Genomic DNA, 20,311 nt, shown 5'->3' on the forward strand with positions numbered 1-20,311 from the left:
CTGCCGTGGCCTGAGGCCTGCCCCGTGGCCCACAGCTGCTAGGAGGGACAGACAGGCTGCCCTGACTGGACCAGAGACTTCAAGTGTCTGTCTGGAAGAGCCTGCAGGGTCCCAGGGGCTTAGAGTCCCTATCTCTGGGCCACAGAGTTTAGGGATGAGCTGAAAGTGATTTGGGCCAAGATGCCTACCCTCTCAGAGCCTCAGTGTTCTCCTCTGAAGCAGGAGTCATGGTGGGGATTAGATGGGACTTCATGTCCAGGCCCAGGGCACTTCTTGCAAGAAGTTCCCCCTGTGGGTGATACCAGCAGTATGGGCCATCAGGAAGGGCCTAAACCTAACATGCAGGGGCCACTGCCTCTCTTCATAATGTTGGGGCAGAGCTACATATCCCCCCAGCTCAGCTCTGTGGTGTCCTCATGCTGGGTGCTGGTGACTCCAGGATGAGGCAGACCCTGGCCCTGCCCTTGGGGAGCTCAAATTCTGGTGGGGGAGATGAACGGGAGCCAGAGAGCTCAGCACTGGGGCAGAGAGAAGCCCAGAGAAAGAGTTCTTGGAGTGGGGGACAGGAAGGCAGGTCCTAAAGGTAGGGCAGGAGCTACCCCAGTGAAGGAGGGGAGGGGAGGCTGGCAAGGTATGGATGATGGCTCGGGAGTAAGAGGGGTAGAAAGTATTTAGGGAACTGCATCCAACATGCCAAGGCTGGGACAAGAGGCCACTGGAAGGGCCCAGGCCCCTGAGGCCTTGGAGGCCAGGCCGAGAGGGCGTGGCTTGATCCAAGGGCAGTGGGGAGCCATGGGAGAGTATGAAGGAATGTCCACAGAGGTGAGCTTCAGAGAGGAGACAGAGGTAAGGAGCCAGGGGCAGAGAGGCAACTGAGTCCAGAGGAGTGCGTGTCCTATGACGAGTCGGGCCCAGGGGCCCCTGGTGGCTCCTGAGCATCACTGTCCTCCTACAGGATGGTCAGCAGATAAAGAGGCCTGCCTCCCTCACACATACCTGGGAGCGGCTCCTGGCCCAGGGCATGGCCACCCTTCCGGTCACTGGCCACCAGCTGTGGAGACGCATGGAGCTGTTGCAGAGCCAGACACTCAGTCAGGACGTCGGCCTCAGCATCGGGGCCCACGTGCAGCTGGGGAGCAAGCAGAGGAGAGAGTGTGTGAGTGTGGGACCATCCGCCCACAACAACCGTCACATCAGGGAACAGGGCAGGAAGGACAGCAGCCCGGGGGCAAGGCCCTTCTCTTCACTGCGCTTCAGTTCCCATCTGAAAAACGAGGCTAACTGTGTGCATCGTGAAGACTGTTAGTCCGTGTCCTCTGAGAAGCAGGTGCCAAGTTGGGCTTCAACATGTAAGGATTTTAAAAGGGGAGGTGGAGGCTGGGAGATCCAGGGAGCCAGGGTTTCCGTGGGGAACCAGAGTCTGCTGGAAGTCAGGGGAGTTGTGTGTCTCTTAGCAGGGGTGTGCCTCGGTATCTGCCCAGCCTGCCACACTCAGGCCCTGCCTGAGCAGCCCCGGGAGGCGTGGCCCCGGCATGAACACAGGGGGAAGGCGAAGCGCACAGCTGGGGTGGCTGGAGGTCTGTGGGGTGCAGTCTGTGGCAGTCACAGTGCTGAGCTGATGTGGTGGGAAGAAAATAAAATGCAGTAAGTGCCTTTTCCTCCTCCCCCTACATCTTTCTTCCTTCTTGGTACAAGGTGTAGTGGAAATAGTTCAGGGCTAGGGACAGAAGAGCTGGGCTCAAGCCCCATTCCACCTCTTCTTCCTCCTGTGTGATGCTGGACAAATAACTTCACCTCTCTGGGTCTCACCTATGCTGCCTATAAGTAGCCCCCAGCTGCCATGAGGAGTAACAGGACGATGGGTGAAGACGTACTTTGTGAAGTGCTGTGTGCAGGGCGGGCTGGACTCCAGTTGGCCGAGACCCCCTCTCCCCTGCCCCGTCGTCACACCACAGTGGCCACCACGGATCAGTACATGGACTTGAGGTCGTTTGGCTAAGAGCAAGCCTAGGCTGGGAGGCGCCCAGTAACCCAAGCAAATCTTTGGCCAACAACGCTTGGCTGTTCCCAAAGACAGTCACCTCAGGACATCTTCAACTCTCCAGATGGAGCCAGAATGGGGATGGGTTGGATACCTCAGGACACTGGGTGATGAGGAGGGGCAGGGACCTGGATGGGAAGGACCCCTTCTCCCAGGGAAATCCCAAAGCTTGACTGCCTGAGCCAGAGGCACTAGAGATTGCCTTGTCCAAATGCTCTTTTTACCCAGGGCAAAACAGATCCAGAGAAGGCAGGAGCCTTGTCCCATGTCACACACCAGCTGAGAATCAGGCCCAAGGGTTTTTCCACCCTCCCAGGCCAGAAGGGCCAGGACCCAGGCTTGGGGAAGGCATGTTCAGCCTCGCGACAGCACTCGGCTCCCTGGCCCAGCAGCTGTTTTCCATGTAAATTAAGTTTCTGGCAAAAGAGGGCCAAGGCATGTTCTTGCAGACCGCAATGTCGATCGGATTAGGAGCAGCAGGAGAGGAGAATTAAGGAAGAAAAGCATTTCTAATTCTCTCTGAAACGCAGCAGGGCTGCCAAGGAGTTGTCATAATATAGGGTCACTTCACCCAGAAAGATACACCATCCCCGATGGCTTTTAGTGGATGCTTATTGTTGGGAAGTTTGCAGATCTGCAGCCCCAAGTCCCGGGGGACACGATGCGAGCCAAGCACAGGGCCTGGGAAAACCAGGGCAGGATTCCGGTCCTCAGGCACTGCTCTGCTCAGGACAGACACCTCCCTGGTGTGGAAACTCAGCCTACTGAAGACTGGGCCGCTCCCTGTCCCCATTCAGGCCCCTCAACCTGACAGCAATGGAAAGAGCTCAGGCTTAGGGACAGATGGGTCCAGGATGGGACCCCGGCTCTGTCACTTCCAGGCCAGTTAGTTAACTCTCTGAGCCTCAGCTTCCACATCTGTAAAATGAGAATAAAAACAGCACCCACTCGTGGGTTACAGGGAGGACTAAATGAGGCACAGCATGTGAAGCACTGGGACAGAGCCCGACCCATGCAGGCAAGTGGCCTGACGCTCACCCCCCTCCTCAGTGTGGACGTGGAGGTGGCATTTCCCCAGCAAGCTCATTGCACATGCTTTGACCACATCCCTCCTCTGCTCTACAGCTGACAGGATAGAGACCAAATCCCAAGCCTGGCTGTCCCCTTCTCCCGGAGGCCTGCTTGCTCCCACACCCCATCTGTGTACATCCTCATCCCATGGGACTAAAGCCGCTGGCTTTCTCTAGCCTATAGGTCTTTTTATTCACAGCTGTCTCCGCAGTTCACACACCAGTGCTTGGGATACAGGAGGCGCCCCATATATCTAGATGAACAAATCAGTGGGCTGTTCTTCCCCCTCTCCACCCCCTGTCCTCCTCTGTCATGCTGATGTCCCTGGATTGGCCCTGGGTGTTTCTCTTCACCCCCATACTTTCCCTGGCACTCAAGTCTCCCCACTCCCATGGCCCTGGTGGTCCCCTGGAGATGTGAGCTAAACCTAGCCTGGCAGCCCAAGGTCCCTGTCTCTTCCACTGTGGCTACTCCTTGTCCAGAACAGAACCCTCTGCTCCTCCTGCAAACCTGCTTCTTTCTTGGATCCTCTGTCCTAGTGAAGGGCACCAACCCCACCCACCCTGCTCCTCAAGTCTGACACTGGGGTTCCTGCTGCTCCCTCTGCCACTTTCCACTCTGCCCGAGCCGGCCCCCACCACTTCTCTGGCTCCCCGGTGGTGGCCTCCCTGCCTCGGATTTCCTTCCACCCACCCCGAGTCCATTATCCACATGGCCACCAGAGTCATCTCTCAAGATGCCCCTTCTCTGCTCTGACCCCTTGATGGCATGCACTGTCCTCAGGACACAGCTCGGCAGGACTTCTCAGCAAGGTTTGAGCCAGTGGTGCCTGCCCTGCCCATGCGACCTCTCCTGCTCACTGTGAGGCTCGCTGAGACACACAAGTGCCACTGGCCACACATGCAGTGGTCTTCAGGATGCAGTCCTTGCTGGTTACTCTCTGGGTACACTCTTCTCACCTGAATTCACCTGCCTGATGCTCACTCCTTCCTCGAGACTAACGAAAACACACATTAACTTCTGTTTTGAGTTTTAAATTTGTGCCAGGTACAGTTCTAAACCCTTAACATATATTTACTCATTTAATCCTTGCAACAGCCCTTTAAAGCAAGTCCTTTATTGTCCCCCTAACAGCCAAGGAACATGAAGTGCTAAGGCACTGAGGACCTTGCCCAGGGCCACAGAGCAGGAGCAGCAAGCCCCGCAGGCTGGCTCCAGCACTCATGCCCTAACCACTGCACTCCCCTGCCTTCCACCTGTGGGTCATTTCTTCCACAGACCTTTCTGCTCCCACCCAGATGGCCTAAGTCCCCCTTATCTGGGCCCCTGACTATTCGCTGCATACCTCTATTGTCATCTGTGTTAGATTACACTGAATCACCTCTATGTCTACCTCTCACCCACCAGGCTATAGAAAGTGGGGACTGATTTCACTCTTGTACCCTCGAAGCCTAGCCCAGGGCAGGACATCAAATGTTCACTAGACAAGCCACGCTGAGTGGGCAGATGGGTGGGGAGAAGAGCTGGGGATAGTCTGCGGTGGGGGGTGGGGGTGATAAATGTCTGGCGGGCTGTTGGTCAGCAGGTGCACTTGGGGACCAGGTGGGAGGTAGATGGACGGAGGGACAGCACCCACGGGTATATGGAGGGGTGAGTGCACGCAGGGAGCATGGGTCCCTGGCCGATGCTGGACGGGCGGCTGGGAGGCCAGGGGTGTCTGTGGAGATGGGCCGGCCTGGAGGGCCGTCTTACCTTCTTGCGTGCCTGCTGCTCCTTGGCTGAATGGGCTTTCACGTGCTTGCGGAGGGAGCTCGGGTCCGTGTAGCGCTTGGAACAGCCGGGAATCTGACAGGCGTACGGCTTCTGTAACATCAGAGGGGCACGGGCAGGGTGAGTGAGGGGCCTCTAAGAGCCAACATTCCCTCAGTATGACCTGCCATGGGGAAGGTGCCTGACCTGGGTATGGAGGGGCCTGGGTCTCTATCCTACCACTGTGCTGGGCCTCAGGTGAGCTGCCTCCCCTCTCCGAGTCTCACTTTTCTCCTCTGCAAAATGGGCCAACTGAGTTCTAAAGGTTCTTCCAGCTCTGACACCAGCTCTGAGAAAGGCACACTCTTTGCATCCCACAGCTGCAAAGCAGCAGCCAGCGGACAAGGAGTGACAGGAGGTGGCTACCTCGGAGAGCAGGAGGAGGAGTAAAGGAGGAGAGAGGGGCATGAGTGTGGGGCCGGGCTGGCAGGGACTGGCCACACTTTGCAGTAGGTCCAGAGTCCCCAGACTGCTCTCTGGGCCACCAGAGACCCAGGTCCTCCTCCAACAACCACAGGAGGCCAGAAAGGAGCTAGATCTTAGAGAACACAGGCTGGCAGAGGCAGGGGGCTGGGCCCTTGTGTGGGGAGTGGCAAGTCCCCTCCTCTCAAGCACCCACTATTCATCTAGAACACAAGAGGTGGACCCCATATCTGTGCCCACTGCCTCTGCCTGGATTCCTGCCCTGGGCTCTGCCCTGCCCTCTGGGCTTCCATCTCCTCTCACGCTCACAGCCAGAGAGGCCCTTTCTCACAGATGGGCCATGTTGTTGCCATATAAACCCCCTCCATGGCTCCATGGTGCTCTGAGAACACAGGCCATCTTCTGGCATTGAAAGCCCTTTGAGATTTGGGCCCTGCTCTAGTCTCATTCCTCCTGCCCCTGTCCCCTCCGTGGGATGCTCTTCACCTCTCCTCTTAGCCCTCGTCAAATCCTTCTCTCCTACCCCACCCAGGTCTGGGCTTCTCACTAGCAGTGCTGTCCACCTGTGCAGCTGTGTTTGCTCAGGGTCCTCTTCTCTGCCAGGGAAGGCACTGTCTGATTTATCCCAGGACTCTGAGTGACCCAGAGCAGTGGACTCGTGGCTCTAATGAATTCTCTGGCTGCTACTGGGGCCTGAAGTGCACAAAGCTTCCCTTTAAGAACACATCTCGTAGTTCTGATCTCTCAGGACCCTCTGCCCTCCTGGAACTACAGGGGAAGAGAGGATGTCTGGAGGAAATGACACCTCTCAAAATAAAAGCCAGGGTCCATTGTGTCCTGTCAGACACGCCCACATGGAACTGCCCCCAAACCTCAAGGCAAGTCTGCCCCAGCTGGGCTGAGGAGAGGCTGGTCCAACCTCAGACCCAGGGAGAGGTGCCCATGGCCCAGGGACCTTGTTAAGACGGGAAGCAGAAAGAGACGACCATACCTTGGTGCTGCCTCGGAGGCTTGCCAGGTTAAAGAAACGGAGAAGAACAAAAAGAGAGACAGAGAAGTGAGAAACTTGTCGAGGCTGAAAGGAAGGCATGGGGCGGAGGGTGGAAGGCCTACCTCTGACTGCCCACACTCCTGCCCACACCATGCCCAGACTGCGGAGTCACACGCATACACAGGCACACACGACACATACACACCTGCACACATGCAGCCCCTCTCCTCATGGGCCCTGCCCCTCACCTCAACACATGCTCTCTCTCTCTCATGGGCCCTGCCCCTGAGCTGGCCCCAGACCCTGTCCCCTGGGGATGCTGATACAAATCCCCACGCTTTTGTCAAAAAGCAAACAAACAGGGCTCCGTGGATGCAAGACAACCCTGGAAACAGGGCAGCAAGGCCCCTATCTGTGTTTGTTTTTCCAGGGTCTGATGTGTGTAGAACGTTCCTCAGGCCAAGCTCTCCCTGTGACGCCCCCAGGAAACTCTGTGGCTGTCCTAAGCCAGCAGCCAAACCCCAGGCCTGGTGCCACTACACAGGCTCCACAGCCAGGGCTACTTATCCTTGTTAACAGCAAGGACTCCAAGGCGTGTGGTGAGAAGCCCCTTCCCGTCTGCGCTCATCTGGCTCCCCGTGTGCAGGCACTGTGCCGCTGGCCATCTAGGATCTCTTGAGCCCAGACCCACCTCATGAGAACAATCCCACTTTGCAGATGAAGAAATCAAGGTCCATGTTTTTTACCCACAATCTCTCACTGAGTCAGAGTGTGTGCACAACACTGCCAGGAGCCTCTCTCGTCTGCAGCCCTGAACGGTCAGTGAAGTGGGCAAAGGGGAAAGATTATCACTCTCCCTGTCCTGCCGGCAGGGAAACTGAGGCCCAGAGCAGGCCAGTGGCTTATTCAAGTCCCCTTGTCCCCTCTGCTTAGCTCTACCGCCCGGGGTGACTGCCACGTCAGCTCCTGCAGCAAAGAGCACTGGACTTTGAGTCAGACAGACCCAGTTTGCATCCCAGCTCTACCACCTACCTGCTGTTGACAGGGCAGATGACTCAACCTCTGAGTCTGTTTCTTTGTTTACAAAATGGGGATGATGATGGCCCCTACCTTGTCACCAGGATTAAACTGGGGGTGGGTGTGTGTGATACTGTGGGGGTCAGGGTGTATGCAGGATGTCCAGCTCAGGGCCTGGTCTGGCCCCAAGAACATTACTTCCCTGCTGTTTTCCATGGCCCTCCATCTTTTCTGGGTCTCAGTTTTCCCAGCTATAAAATAAAGGGCTGGGATCAGAGGCCAATAAGTGTCCTCTCAGCTCCAACCTCTGCTCTTTCATGGCCTCCAACTCACCCTCATGGGTCAGTCTCTCTCATGGGCCCCTGTTTCCTCATCTGTGTACTGGATAGGCCGGACCAACGGCTGCTCAGATATCCTGGCTCCCCACCCACAGAGTTCCTGAAACATCTGCAGAAGAGCAGAGGAGCAGGCCTGGGGCCCAGATATGGGCTCTGACTGCACATGGGGGTTGGGGGCTTCCTAGGGCCCCTCACCCAGGGCCTGACACTGGCGTGAGGCCCAGGTCTGAGTCAGCTCTGCCACTGTCCAGCTGTGTAATCATAAGCAGGCATTGACCTGGAGCCCTGCCTCCCTCATCTGTCTGTCAGGTGGGTTGGTGCCCCCTTGATGGCAGGGTTGGTATGAGGTTAGGAGGTGATGTTTTAGGAATTGCTCTGTTGACCACTGAGGTCCATATGCACATGGGGAACACTTGGACCAACACTGGGATGAAGTTGCCGGTTATCCACTGTCTGTCACAAATGAGGGAGGGAGGTAGAGAGAGAGACAGGCATCTGCAGGCCAGGTCGCTGTTGCAGGAGCCTGGAGTCCTAGGTGCTGCCCACCTCAACTCCTCACCTGCAGTACTCAAGGGACAAATAAGGGCCCTGGCGAGCCTCGGGCCTATCTCCACGGAGGAGGTGGGAGGAACAGGGTGGCTGACAGGCCCTGGGGAGAAGACACAGGGGGGTGGCCTACTCTCTCTATGGGGCTATGCAAGGATGCTGGTTACTAGGCTGGGACCCATGGGCTAAAGCAGCAGTTCCCAACCAGAAACGTTTGCCTCCCTACCCACTGGGGACATCTGGCAATGTCTGGAGACATTTTTGGTTGTTACAACTGGGAGATGGAAAATCACCTCTTATGTATCTAGTGGATAGAGGCCAGGGATATTGCTAAATGCCCTATAATGCACAGGACACGTCCCCAATCCCCCCCCCCCGCCAAAGAATTATCGTGCCCCAATGTCAACAGCACTGAAGGGCAAAGGCAGGGGCTCTGCATTAGACAAGTGGTGCGTGTGCACGTCCTCCACCCCTGTCCCTCGGCCTCTGCCCTCTGGGCCTACCGTGTCAAGGTGGGTGCGCTGGTGCTTGGCGCGGTCACTGGAGTTACTGAAGGCCTTCTGACAGCCGGGGTGCTGGCACAGATACGGCTTCTCGCCCGTGTGGCTCCTCAGGTGGATCTTGAGGTTCTCCAGCCGCGAGAAGGCCTTGCTGCAGCCTTCAAACTGCAGGAGAAGCTGGTGAGGGGTGCTCTTAGCCCTGTGGGGCTCCCTCGGCCTTGTAACATGCCCCCCCCCAGGGCTGACTGGCCCCAGCACCCTCTGCCCTCCCGCCTCGCCTGAGCCTCCAGGAGCTCTGGTTCAGCTCCCTGTGAAGTTCTCAGGGCCCAGACTCTAACTGGGAAGCCCTGGTGGGTCCAGAAACAGTATACCCTTGACTTAGAAATGGGCCACCAGGGCTGGAGAAGAGAATGTCTTTGCATTTCTGGACCTGAAAGGATCTGCTCCCCACTGCTGCCAAGAAACAACATGCTGCTCTTGACTACAGCACAGCCCTGGATCAGGACTCTGTGAGGCCAGGCATGCACCCTGCAGCACCGAAAGCCCAAGCCTCTGGAGCCCAAGGCCTGGATCTCAGTCAGGCTCTGTCCACTGAGGCCTTGGGCAGTGCCCTTGACCCCTCTGTGCCTTACTTCCTTGTCTTCAAACTTGAGCCTGTGTGGCCACCACTCAGGGCTGATATGAGGGCCACCAGGGACAGGACACTCAATATGAAGGGGCTTTGTCCATTTGGAGCACAGCATTGATGTGAACTGTTGTCAGAAAGATAACTGCGTTTGTAAACTCAAGTGTCTTTGATTTATTACTGGGCCATTTGCTGTCCAATGCCCACCATGTTGCAGGCCCTGTGCCAGGCAGTGGGCACGTTGGGGGTCACAGCACAGACATGTCATGCCCCAGCTGGGGGTGTGTGTGGGTGGACAGAGAGCTACCAGTGAAGGACGGTGGAGAATGAGGATGGACCAGAGTGGGGCCTCTGCCCGTGCAGACCTCCTCCTGTGGCCCCCAGGTGGCTCTCACATCTGTCCCTGGAATCCTGTAACTCCTAAATCCTCTCTCCTCTCCCTATTTTCAACGCTGCTGCCCAGAAGTCGCTGATAGAAATGGGATCCTGCCACTCTTCTTTTAAAAGCCCTGACGGTGGTACTCAAACCCCTGCATGCTTGCACCTTCCTGCCTCTCCTCTTGCCCACCCTGTACTCTAGGAGTACAGCATCGGGAGTCAGCCAGGCAATCTCCAGCCTTTGTTCATGCAAGTCGCTCAGCAAGGACTGTCCTCTCCCATAACCATCCACCCAACTTCCCCTCAGCCATCTAAATCCAGTCCAAACGCTGCCCCATGGAGCAGCAGACTCTGAGCCTACTCTGGCTGCTCCTGCCCGCTCCTCCCCACTGTCTGCCCCTGTTCCAGCCAGTCTGATGTTCTGCCATGTGCCCGCAAGGTGGGAGGAGGTAACTAACACTGACCACACCTGTGACATCCAGGTGTGATGCTGGGGTTTAAGCACACAACAATGGTGAAGTATATGACATCAACATCGCCATCTCAGAGATGGAGGCTTCATGTGGTGAAGACCTGCCCATGGTCATAGGGATGTGACAGGGCAAAGGCGGTTCTGCTATGCTCACTGCCTATCCAGAGGCAGGTGTCCCTTGAGGATGGAGTGACCCAAGGAGGCAGGCTCCCTCTCCCAAGCCATTGGTTTCATCCTGTAGGTCCAGGGTTGAACTGCCAACTGTGAGCACCTAACCCAGATGAGGACTAGGTGGCCCCACCCTCTGAGCCAGGGGCCAGCTTGGACTCCCAGCAGCAGGCGGCCCAGGATGAAATAGGGGCAGCCGTGTTCCTGGGGGCTAGAACTCCCACAAGCCTGCTTTTCCACATCCTCTCTAGTGCTCATCTGCAGAGAAGAGAAGCAGCTGATGGGGTCCTGCCTGTGTCCACATTTCAAACAGTTGACCTCTCTCTCTTCTGAGCTGGGCACCTGTTTCCTTTCTGCCCTCCCCAACTTTATAAGTACCTTATCTGTTAGCGAGTATATGGGTCGGTGCCCACAGAGGACTGGGGGCCGAGTTCAGACTCTGTGGTCTACCTGGCTTATATTCTGGGCTCTGGGAGGTCAGTGCCCCCAGTCCAGGCAGTTCAGTACATCTGGTAACTTTTGGTGCAGGGCTGCTCATTTGGAGACTGGCCCCAGCTTGTGCTGGGCAATGCCAAGATATAGAGAGAACCCAGACATACGTCCTGCCCTCCAGGAGCACAGAGCCCATGCGGAAGACACACACACGCACTGTCATAAAACACTGTAGTCAAGTCATTACAGAGGGAAACGCAGGGGCTGTGGCAGCACAGGCGGTGGACAGGGAGCTGTGAGATGAAGGCGGTGGACAGGGAGCTGTGAGATGCCTGGGAGGGACTGATAACTGTCCCGAGCTTGGAAAGATGTGTAGGGAGTGCGGAAGACACAGGCAGTCATTATGACAACATTGGTGAGTCTGCTTCATTCCATCAGTGGTCCACCTGAGCCTTGACCCATGACCAGCATACCCAAGACGACGATGGGGCAACAGGCACCGAAGGCCATAGGAGGGCAGGCTCAGAGGCACCAAAGTGTGCAAAGGGCATAGACTTCCTGCAGAGGCCCCTCTGCGGCTGATACCAGGTACACACTGGGGGTGGGCAGGAGCCTGCAGGGAAGTCAGAGGCCAGATAGTGGGGCTCAAATGCCAGGCCAACGAGTCTGGACACCACCTTGGGGACAATGGGGATGATGGAAGGGCCTTAAGAAGGGAGTGGACAGCATCAGACATGCACTCTAGAAAGACCCCTCTGGCTGCTGGTGTCAAGTGGAGGAAGGACACGGGGAGAAGGCAGAGGCAGCAGTTATATATAGATGAGGGTCACTGAGGCCCAAGCCAGGGCAGAGGCAGCAGATGGAGGGGAGACCAGGGCAGAACTGCCCAGACAGACATGAGGACAAGGGCCCAGAGACAGTGACCAGTCCTGGGCAAGCTCCTTCCTCGCCTCTCCCTTGAAGGCCCGGCCACAACAGCAGGCCACGTTCTGCTGGGGCCGGTCCGGGGCAAGCTGCCTGCAGCTGGGTTTTAGAGGCTGTTCCACTTCCTACTTCCAGATGTCGTGCCTTTTCCATGCATCAAAACCAGAAGGAAATCCTATTTGGGGAGTAAAGAGGCCCCAAGCTGCCCCCTTGCTTGCCTGCGATAGCCTTGTGCCCAGTTTGCCCCAATGTGAGATGGAGGAGCCTCGGCTGAGAGCAGGGCTTCCTCACGGCGTCCAGCTCGCCGCTGGGTTCCTCCCCAGCCCGTGCAGGGACCAGAGATACCTGCAGCAGGGGCAGTAACTCCTTGTGAGCTGTGATTTTCCTGACTTGGGAAGAGCCCACTGGACTCCGGAGGTCGGGATATCATCTCCTCTCCCTGAAGGTCTATGTGCTCCTGCCTGGGCCAACCCCCGTCTCAGTGCAGTTGCTCCCATCACTGCCTTTGTTCAGACTGTGCCCCTCTTGTGGCACCTTCCCTTCCAACTCCCTGACAATTTAATTCATACATTTTTCAAAAGTCCAGGATCCGCATCTCAGTGGTCACAGTCTTTCAGCATGGCCCCAACCACCTCTCCCATCTGCATACGTCCCACGTGTCCATCATAGCTGCAGCTGCGGAGCAATGGACTCTCTCTGAGCCTGTCAGGAACCTCGGCCTTTGCCCTAGCTATTCCCTAGTCCTGAATGCCTTTCCATCACTCACTCATTTAGCAAACATCTGCTCCTGTGGCCTGAGCACCCCCTCGTCTGTAACAGCCTGCATTTGTGGGCTAGAAGCTTCTCACTGCACAGACACTGCTTTATTTCCATGCCTCCAGCCTGAGAGTTTGAGAGTTTCTTGAGGGCAGGGCGGGCATCTCAACCATGAGGAAAAGGGGTGAGGTAGAAACATGACCCAATGTGGGGGTCCACGCATCCCTGTGAACACATCTCCCTGCCCCCGTGTTCATAGAGCTACCCCGCTTTGTGTGCATGTGCACTGATGCCTGGCCCGCACCTATGGACGTGGGCCGGCCCTGCCTTGTCTTGCTCACTGCCTTATCCTGCTCCCTGGCCCCTGGAACTTCCTAGAACTGGCCAGGGTGACCTGATGGGAGTGGCCCTTCCCTCCAGGTGGAACCACAGGTAGCAGTAGGTGGAGAAGGGGTGCTGCCCGTCAGGACTGGTCTGGGATGAGGCTGCCCCCATCAGAATCAGCACCCCAGACATGCCAGGGGCCGTGGGGTGTGTGGGCTCTGCTTGCAGCTGCCTGCCAAGGTCTCTGTGGTCCTCCCTGTTCAACAACTGCACAGATGGGGATGACAGGCACTGAGAACAGGATGGGAGCAATCACGGTTCAGCATCTGTTGTGTGCTTGGCTCTGCTAGGCCTGGTGCTGTCTGTCACAGGTGTGACCTCTCATCCCATCCACGGCCTCCTGGGCAAGTTTTGCTGTCTGCACTGTCAGATAAGGGGCTGAGGCACAGCGGCAGTAGTGCAGCGGCTACAGACATGGATTCTGGTGTGGACCAGCCCGGGCTCGTGTCTTGGCTGTTCCACTTACTGAGTGATCCCAGGCGAGTCAGTTTCCTCATCTGTAAAACTGGGTGAGCTTTATCAGCCGTGGAGGGTAGTTGTGAGAATTAAAAGAAATAATGCACAGTAAGTGCTGATCTAGGCACCAAGTTCCTGCCTAATACTGTGGTTGTAGCTATCACTTAAGGTCACGGAGCAGGTAAGTAGTGGAGTGGCATTCTGCCTGGGGTGGCAACTCTCTGGCCTGCTGCACCTCTGCAGAGTAACATGTGTCTATGTGACCTCCCACTTCCCACATGTCCTGTTCCCACCACTCACTCCCTCACCCCTCACCCCATTCCCCGTCCTCCTCCACCTTGCTGTTTGGATAAGCTCTTCATCACAGCCGGGTCTCCAAGCCCTTGGCTCAGGCTCGTCAGTGGAGTCAGGATCTGACCTGGGCTGGGGCCAGGGGTGGGGCATGGAGCAGGCTGAAACCTAGGGAATAGGCTAGAGGGGTGTTAGCCAAGGCTTGGGCCTGTCCCCACCTCGCATGAGCAGGTCTGCTCCCTCCACCTGTACCCTGGGGAGCCAGGCCCTCTCAGGGCTCCCACCATGGCCAAAGGGCCTGTTTGGAATCCTAAAGCCTGGGTATGCATGTCTGAGTTTCCTGCGAGTCCCTCCCTAGAGCCTTAGAGCCAGCAGCTTCACTGACCTCCTCCAGCTCTAATGTGTTACAAGTCCATTTCTGAACCATAACTCCAACCAGGTCACCTCTACTCAGGACCCTCCCTGGGCTCTTTGTGCCTGACACTCAGTCAAGGCCCATAGCCTGGCACTGAGGGTCCAGACATAGAAAGCAGACAGCCCTGTGACCTTGGCAAGTCAGTGCCCCTCTCTATGCCTCAGTTTCTTTCTCTGTTAAGTGAAGATGATAGTAACCAGCTCACAGAGCTGTTGTGAGGGTAACACAATGTGTACACCTGCATGGAACACAGGACATGCCCTGTTAACATTATCATTGTTATTGTGGTTGTCCTGTCTCATCCTCAGAGAGGACACTGGTGTGGCTCAGGTTTTATAGACCCCAGAAGTAAAGAGCAGGAGGTCCTGCTCAGTGGGCTTGCCACTGGTCTGGCCCTAAGACCCTTTCCAAGCCCAGCTCATGGGGAGCTCTCTGGGTGACAGAAGCAGCCCCAAATGAGAGCAAGGCTGCCTTTAGGGTGGGAATGGCTTGAAGGGCCCCATCCACTGGCTGCATGGGGGCTGGAGGGCAACAGGGAGAGGGGCCTCAACACCATTGTGTTGTAGGGGTATAGAACATGGCTCTTGCTGGAGCAGAAATGGAGCAAACAGGCACATCCCTGGCTTTGGGCCTTGGTGTCCCCAAGGGGGTAGAGGATGGGCCCTTAGACAATGCCACTGTGACCCAGGTGATGATTCCATGGGGTGTGCACCTGGGGGGGCCCACTGGGGTGGGCCCTTCCTGACATTACTCTCCCCATCCCCCAATCCTCTCAGGCTCCAGGGCAGATTTTGCCCTAGACAGACACCTGCCTCCTACTGCCAATGTCCATGTGTGCAACCTGGCAGATCAGACCCTGTACCCCCTGTCTCAAGGGATGGAGCACTGGGCCTGGGCTAAGCTGCAGTCAGAACTACCATCTCTTCTGACTGAAAGAGGTAAACCATCAATCTGCAACACAAAGTGGGGATGCCAGACAAGCCCTCTGGCTCTGAAAGTCATGCACACCCGTCCACCCACCCCAACTTACCACCCACCCCCTCACTCCTACTGTGCATCTACCCATCCTTCCACCACTCGCTCCTTGGATTCACTCACTCATCCTCTACTCTTGTGGCACATTGATTCGTATTTTCTTTCCTCACTCAGCTGCCCCTCCATGGGCCTGGCAGTGTGCTGGGAGCTGGGACTTTAGGGCCACAAAGACCACAGAGGACCCATCACCCCAAACAAAGTAGAAAGTGTTCAGAGCCCTAAGACGGGTCTGATTGTAGGGGTTTCCAGCTACGGGAGGCTAGAGAGTTAAAGAAGTCTTCATGGAGAAGCTGAGCCCCGATGCCTAGGCAGGATTTGGACAAACAGGGTACCAGGAAAAGCATTTCAGGTAGAGAGCAAGCATAAACAATGGCAGGGGGATGGGAGGGGTGATATATGTTCTGGAAACAGCTAACGATCTGTTGAGCCAGAATGAAGGGGAGCAGGGAAAGGAGAGGTGGAAGTAGACATGAGAGTTTGGGGGGCTCCCTTCATTCAAACACATGGGGTAGTGATTCATTCTGGAGCAGGAGAGTTTGGGGATTTTGCTTTTTAAATTTAATACTGGCTGGTACAGGGATGGAACCCCAAACCTTGGTGTTATCAGCACCATGCTTTAACCAACTGAGCTAACTGGCCAGCAGAGTTTTGGGATTTTTGATCCCAAAAGACTTCACCGAAACCACAAGGTACAATTATATTGCTGTGGCCCAGCACATGATACTGCATGAGGCTATTCACTTGGAGTATTCCAGTGCCACTTCTCCTGCTGGACTACCTCAGCTCCCAACCTCCTACCTTCCCCCTGGATGCTTGAGCCAGGACGTGCTCCCTCCTCCCTGCCCCCTGCATCCAACCAGCCACCAACCCAGGGAAATGCCACCTCTTCAACATCTCTCATATCTGCCCCTTCTCCTCTTACCTACCCCACTGCTCTGGTCCACCCCCCAGCATCACTAACCTGGGAGACTGCATCAGCCGCCTTCCTGCCTCCCTCCCCACCCCTCCCAACTCCTTCCCACATGGTATCAGAATGAAGACTTAATCCACAGGTCTGTCAGTGTCCCGCCCTGCACGGCTCCCCAGTGCCATGGCATGTACAAATCCTCACTGGCGTCTGGTCAGTATACCTGGTCCCTGGGGACAACTTGGTGGCATCCACACCCTTCAACTCCCATGCCCAAACCACTGTGTTTTATCATCAGGTCTGCGTGCAAATCTGGTCTCTAAGTTCCCAACCAGATGACCTCGGGAAAGTTCATTTCACTTGTCAGAGCCCAGATACCTCATATGCAAAAAGGGGCACATCTGGGCACATGGTGGGGACTCTCTGTGAACCATAGGGCGCATGTGGCATCCTGCAGCCCAGGGCCCTGACATTTGTGTCCACTTACAGGATTATAAGGGCACCTCTTGTCAGGGAGAATTTGAAACACCCTGACTCAAACAACCAAACACACAGCAGATTATCTGGAAAGAAGAAAAAGCTCCCACACCATGGGGAACAGAGAAGGTAACTACTGTGGGCAGGGGGCACACAGAGTGGGGAGAAGGAACAAAAGGGACATCTAACAGTCTTGAAAACTGTAAGAATAGGTGGTATGGTTTTTCTTATTTACCTTAAAATGTACAAAAATTGAAACTGGGGTGAATTCAGAATAATGTAAATGACTGGGTGACACCCTCTCAGACTCTACCATGGGCCGGGAGCTGTGTGAGTTTCATTTAATCAAGACAACATGGGCCGGCCCCGTGGCTCACTCGGGAGAGTGCGGTGCTGGGAGTGCTGAGGCCACGGGTTCATATCCAATATAGGGATGGCCGGTGTGCTCACTGGCTGAGCGTGGTGCAGACCACACTGTGCTGAGGGTTGCGATCCCCTTACTGGTCAAAAAAAAAAAAAAGACAACATGCCCTGCCAGTGAAGCTACTTCCCAGCCCCACTCTACAGATGAAGAAACTGAGGCCCAGAAAGGTGATGTCACTGGCTCCAGGTCACAAAGCCAGTAAGTGACAGAACTGGGATCTGACCTCCAGTCTCACTGACATGTCTATATGTGTCTTTAACCACTCTGACCAGTGCCTCTGGTACCCCAATGTAAAGCATCAAAAACAGGCGGTCACTGGGGAGCCATACAAGTGATTTCAAACTGGGGCCATAATGGGCTCCATTCCAGGGCAGAGGCCAGGCCCAGCCCTGGACACAGCTGATGCTGAGCAAGGAGGACGCCCTCTGTGGGAAGCCTCCGTGCAGGAAGGAAAGAGCAGGCGGCACAGTGGGGAAGAAAGCACCCTGGCTGATGCTCAGAGCACAGTCTTGAAAACCCTATTCCCACATGTGGGGCATGTTACAAAGATTAAAATAATGGGGGAAAATACCCCGGGAACCGTGAAGCCCCAGACCATCTGGAGTTTTATAGTAACAGGCGGGGGAAAATCAGAACCTAATTGAAAAAAGTCCACTGCAATCCATTACTGCTGCGTGCAGCTCACAGAACCCAGGGCTGGAGATGAAAGACAGAGGGGAGCCATCCCAGCTAGGGAGGCGGTGGCATCTTCCCCTCCAGGCCAAGCCCAAGGACCCTTCAAGTTCTGGCTGGAGGAGGGGGAAGGCACTGGGTCAGATGTGCAGGGCTGGTTTCTGCCCCCTCTGCAAACTGCCCTCTCTGAGCCTTCTGCTCCTCTGTGGAAGGGCGAAGGCCACACAGGGAAGCCCAGCACAGTGCCCGGCACACAACTGGCGCTGGTACTGACTGTTTTCCAGCTCTGGTCCCAGGGAGGAATCAAGGACCCTGCCTCACATGTGAGGTGTATGACCCTGTGCCATACACCAAAGGCCATGAAGTCACTCAGCCAGAGGTTTGTGCTGGTCTCCACCATGGAGAGCCACGAACTTGGGCAAGTCACGTCCCATCTCTGTCCTCATTTTTCTCCTCTCTAAAATGGCTGTTAAAAGTAAATAAAAGGATATGCCCGGTGTAGGAACTGGCACACGGTGCCTAATGAATGTCAAGTTTCCTGCCTGTGGCTGACATGGCCCCAAGAAGAAGGAGGCCCAGTTTCTCATGCTCTGGCTAAAAATCTGGACATGAAGAGTCAAGGGGAGGCTTGGGGGAACAGGGCACGAGGTGGGGGCCGGGGAGGAAATGCCTCCAGTTCTAGCATTTGCCAGTGACTTGCTTCTAAACAAACACAGTTCTGGTTTAAGGGTAAAATATATTGGGTTACAGCAGTCTGGCAGGCCATTCAGGGATCAACTTCTCATTTTTGTACAAACTTTTAAGTTACTTTACAACAATGATTTGGATGAGAGAAATATATAGTGCCAGATCCTTCTGGAGATGTCAAATAATTCTGTGTTTGGCCAGCTGTAAAGGCCAGCCAGAAGGAGCCGAGGTCTGCTCCTCACCCTGCATCCTGGGAGGGGGACTGGCTGGCCCCAAGGTTACTGTCCTATGATCCCCTCGTGGCTTCCATGGTGTCTCCTCAGAGCCTTGTGCTTTGCTAGTCCTCCAGGGGGAGGTTGAGATGAGATGGGAAGGGACAGACATGGAACTGGGAAGTAAGGCTGGAGGGGACGGGCCTAGGCTCTGTGCTCTGGACCATGAGGCCCTCGAGGGTCTGGTCTAGCTGTGGGCACACAGTGCCACCTGCATAATGGATAGATGGGCCAGTGTGTGCAGGAGGGAGGCCAGGACCATAAGAGCAATTATCACACTGACTATGGACCTGAATCTGGGCCACACTGTCCCTAAACACCATGTCCTTAGTCCTGTTAGGCGGGTGCAGCAACCCCTGTTGTTACAGAGGTGGAAACCAAGGCCCAGGGAGTTTAGGTAATGTGTGTGAGTCCCAGCGCTCACGTATAGGATGGAGCCTGGGTTTGCTCCCAGTGCCAAGCTCTGTGCCCTGGGCCCACTCCTGCCCCAGGAGCCATGAGAAAGGGGCACCGTGTGATGCAAGGCCAGTGTGGAAATCTCCTCCCATCTGCACAGCTCACGGGGCCTTCATGACCATCTAGAGAAGCTGGCAGGCCAGGGGGTTGGGGTCATGGGGCACACAGCAAGGCAAGGAGAAGGGGACAGAAGGGCCACATATCTCCCTTCTAGAGCCAGTCAGGGCATGCCTGTCCTGGGGAGGAGGATTTCAAAGCTGGTGGGGTGGAAGCTACAGACATCCTGACCCCTCCTCACCAGGAATACAATGACAGCTCTGGGCTGGGCCCTTCTCCGGCAGAAAGTCCTTGCCTGGGCAAGAAATGGGTTTCTGTTCCTGGTAGTTGAGGGAGACCTGGAAAGGTGGCCAGCCAGCAAGAGCCTAGAGGGCCAGGCCACCCTTCCAGGAATGTATGTTGCCCCCCAGAACAGAGGGGCTGAGTCTGCTTCCACTGGGGCCCAAGTAGACAGGTGGGATCTGGGGGAGGTCCCCATGCTGAGCTGTAGCTAGACATGGTTCGGGATATGGAGAGAGGCTTGGCTAGGGCAGGGCCCCACAGAGAGCATACGGCACAAAACAGCTGAGACGTATATATGCCAAGCCTCCAGCCACAGACCCGAAACACACACAAACACACACACTCTGACATTAACACCTCTCCTCCCAACCAAGCCACAGGTCAAAGACACAGGGCCCCAGGACATCAATACACAGACATTGATTCTCAACGCACACAGACACAGACACACACACACCCCAAGATCCAAAACTTTCTCTCTCATATGCACACATCACACCATATAAAAACACCCCACACCCACACCACACCAGAAGCACTCACACCACAGACACACACACACACCACACCCCATACATACCACACACCCCCACTACACCATACACCTACACCATACTCACACCCACAACTCATGTCACAGAGACACACAGGCCAGCACACACATGCTCACACATACCTGAAGACGTCCAAGCCCCAGCCCCTATCACATGCACAAATATACTAACTCCCCAGCCCCAGACACACTGACACAGCCCCATGCACAGCCCAGCACATGGAGAAAGTGGACCACACCTAGAAATGGAAGGGCCCATGGTGTTGACATGTGCCCAGAGAGAAAGACACTCCACCCAGAGACAACATCCAGAAAAGGATCCTAAGAGGTTGGCAGATAAAGACATGTCCTCATACCAACAACCCAATACTCACCAACACAGCCAGACCTGTGGACAGTCACACTTCCACATGCCTCTCTCTGTCGCTCCATGCAGCCCCCAGGAGGTGACA

The 20,311-nt window shown here is 55.8% G+C and overlaps 1 protein-coding gene across 3 annotated transcripts in view; it reads right to left on the reverse strand.

Moving 5' to 3' along the window:
• Window positions 1-20,311, reverse strand: part of GLIS1 (GLIS family zinc finger 1) — a 222,790-nt gene that overhangs the window by 12,513 nt on the left and 189,966 nt on the right. For all 3 annotated transcript variants that reach the window (XM_063106971.1, XM_063106970.1, XM_063106969.1), the window contains 3 exons: window positions 8,740-8,901; window positions 4,865-4,975; window positions 997-1,129 (listed from right to left, as the gene is read on the reverse strand). In XM_063106971.1, coding sequence (XP_062963041.1) covers window positions 997-1,129; window positions 4,865-4,975; window positions 8,740-8,901 — 406 coding nt within the window. The remainder of the gene's footprint in view (window positions 1-996; window positions 1,130-4,864; window positions 4,976-8,739; window positions 8,902-20,311) is intronic.

This window comes from Cynocephalus volans, chromosome 8 (genome assembly GCF_027409185.1).
Source record: "Cynocephalus volans isolate mCynVol1 chromosome 8, mCynVol1.pri, whole genome shotgun sequence".
In the NCBI taxonomy this organism is placed as follows: Eukaryota; Metazoa; Chordata; class Mammalia; order Dermoptera; family Cynocephalidae; genus Cynocephalus; species Cynocephalus volans.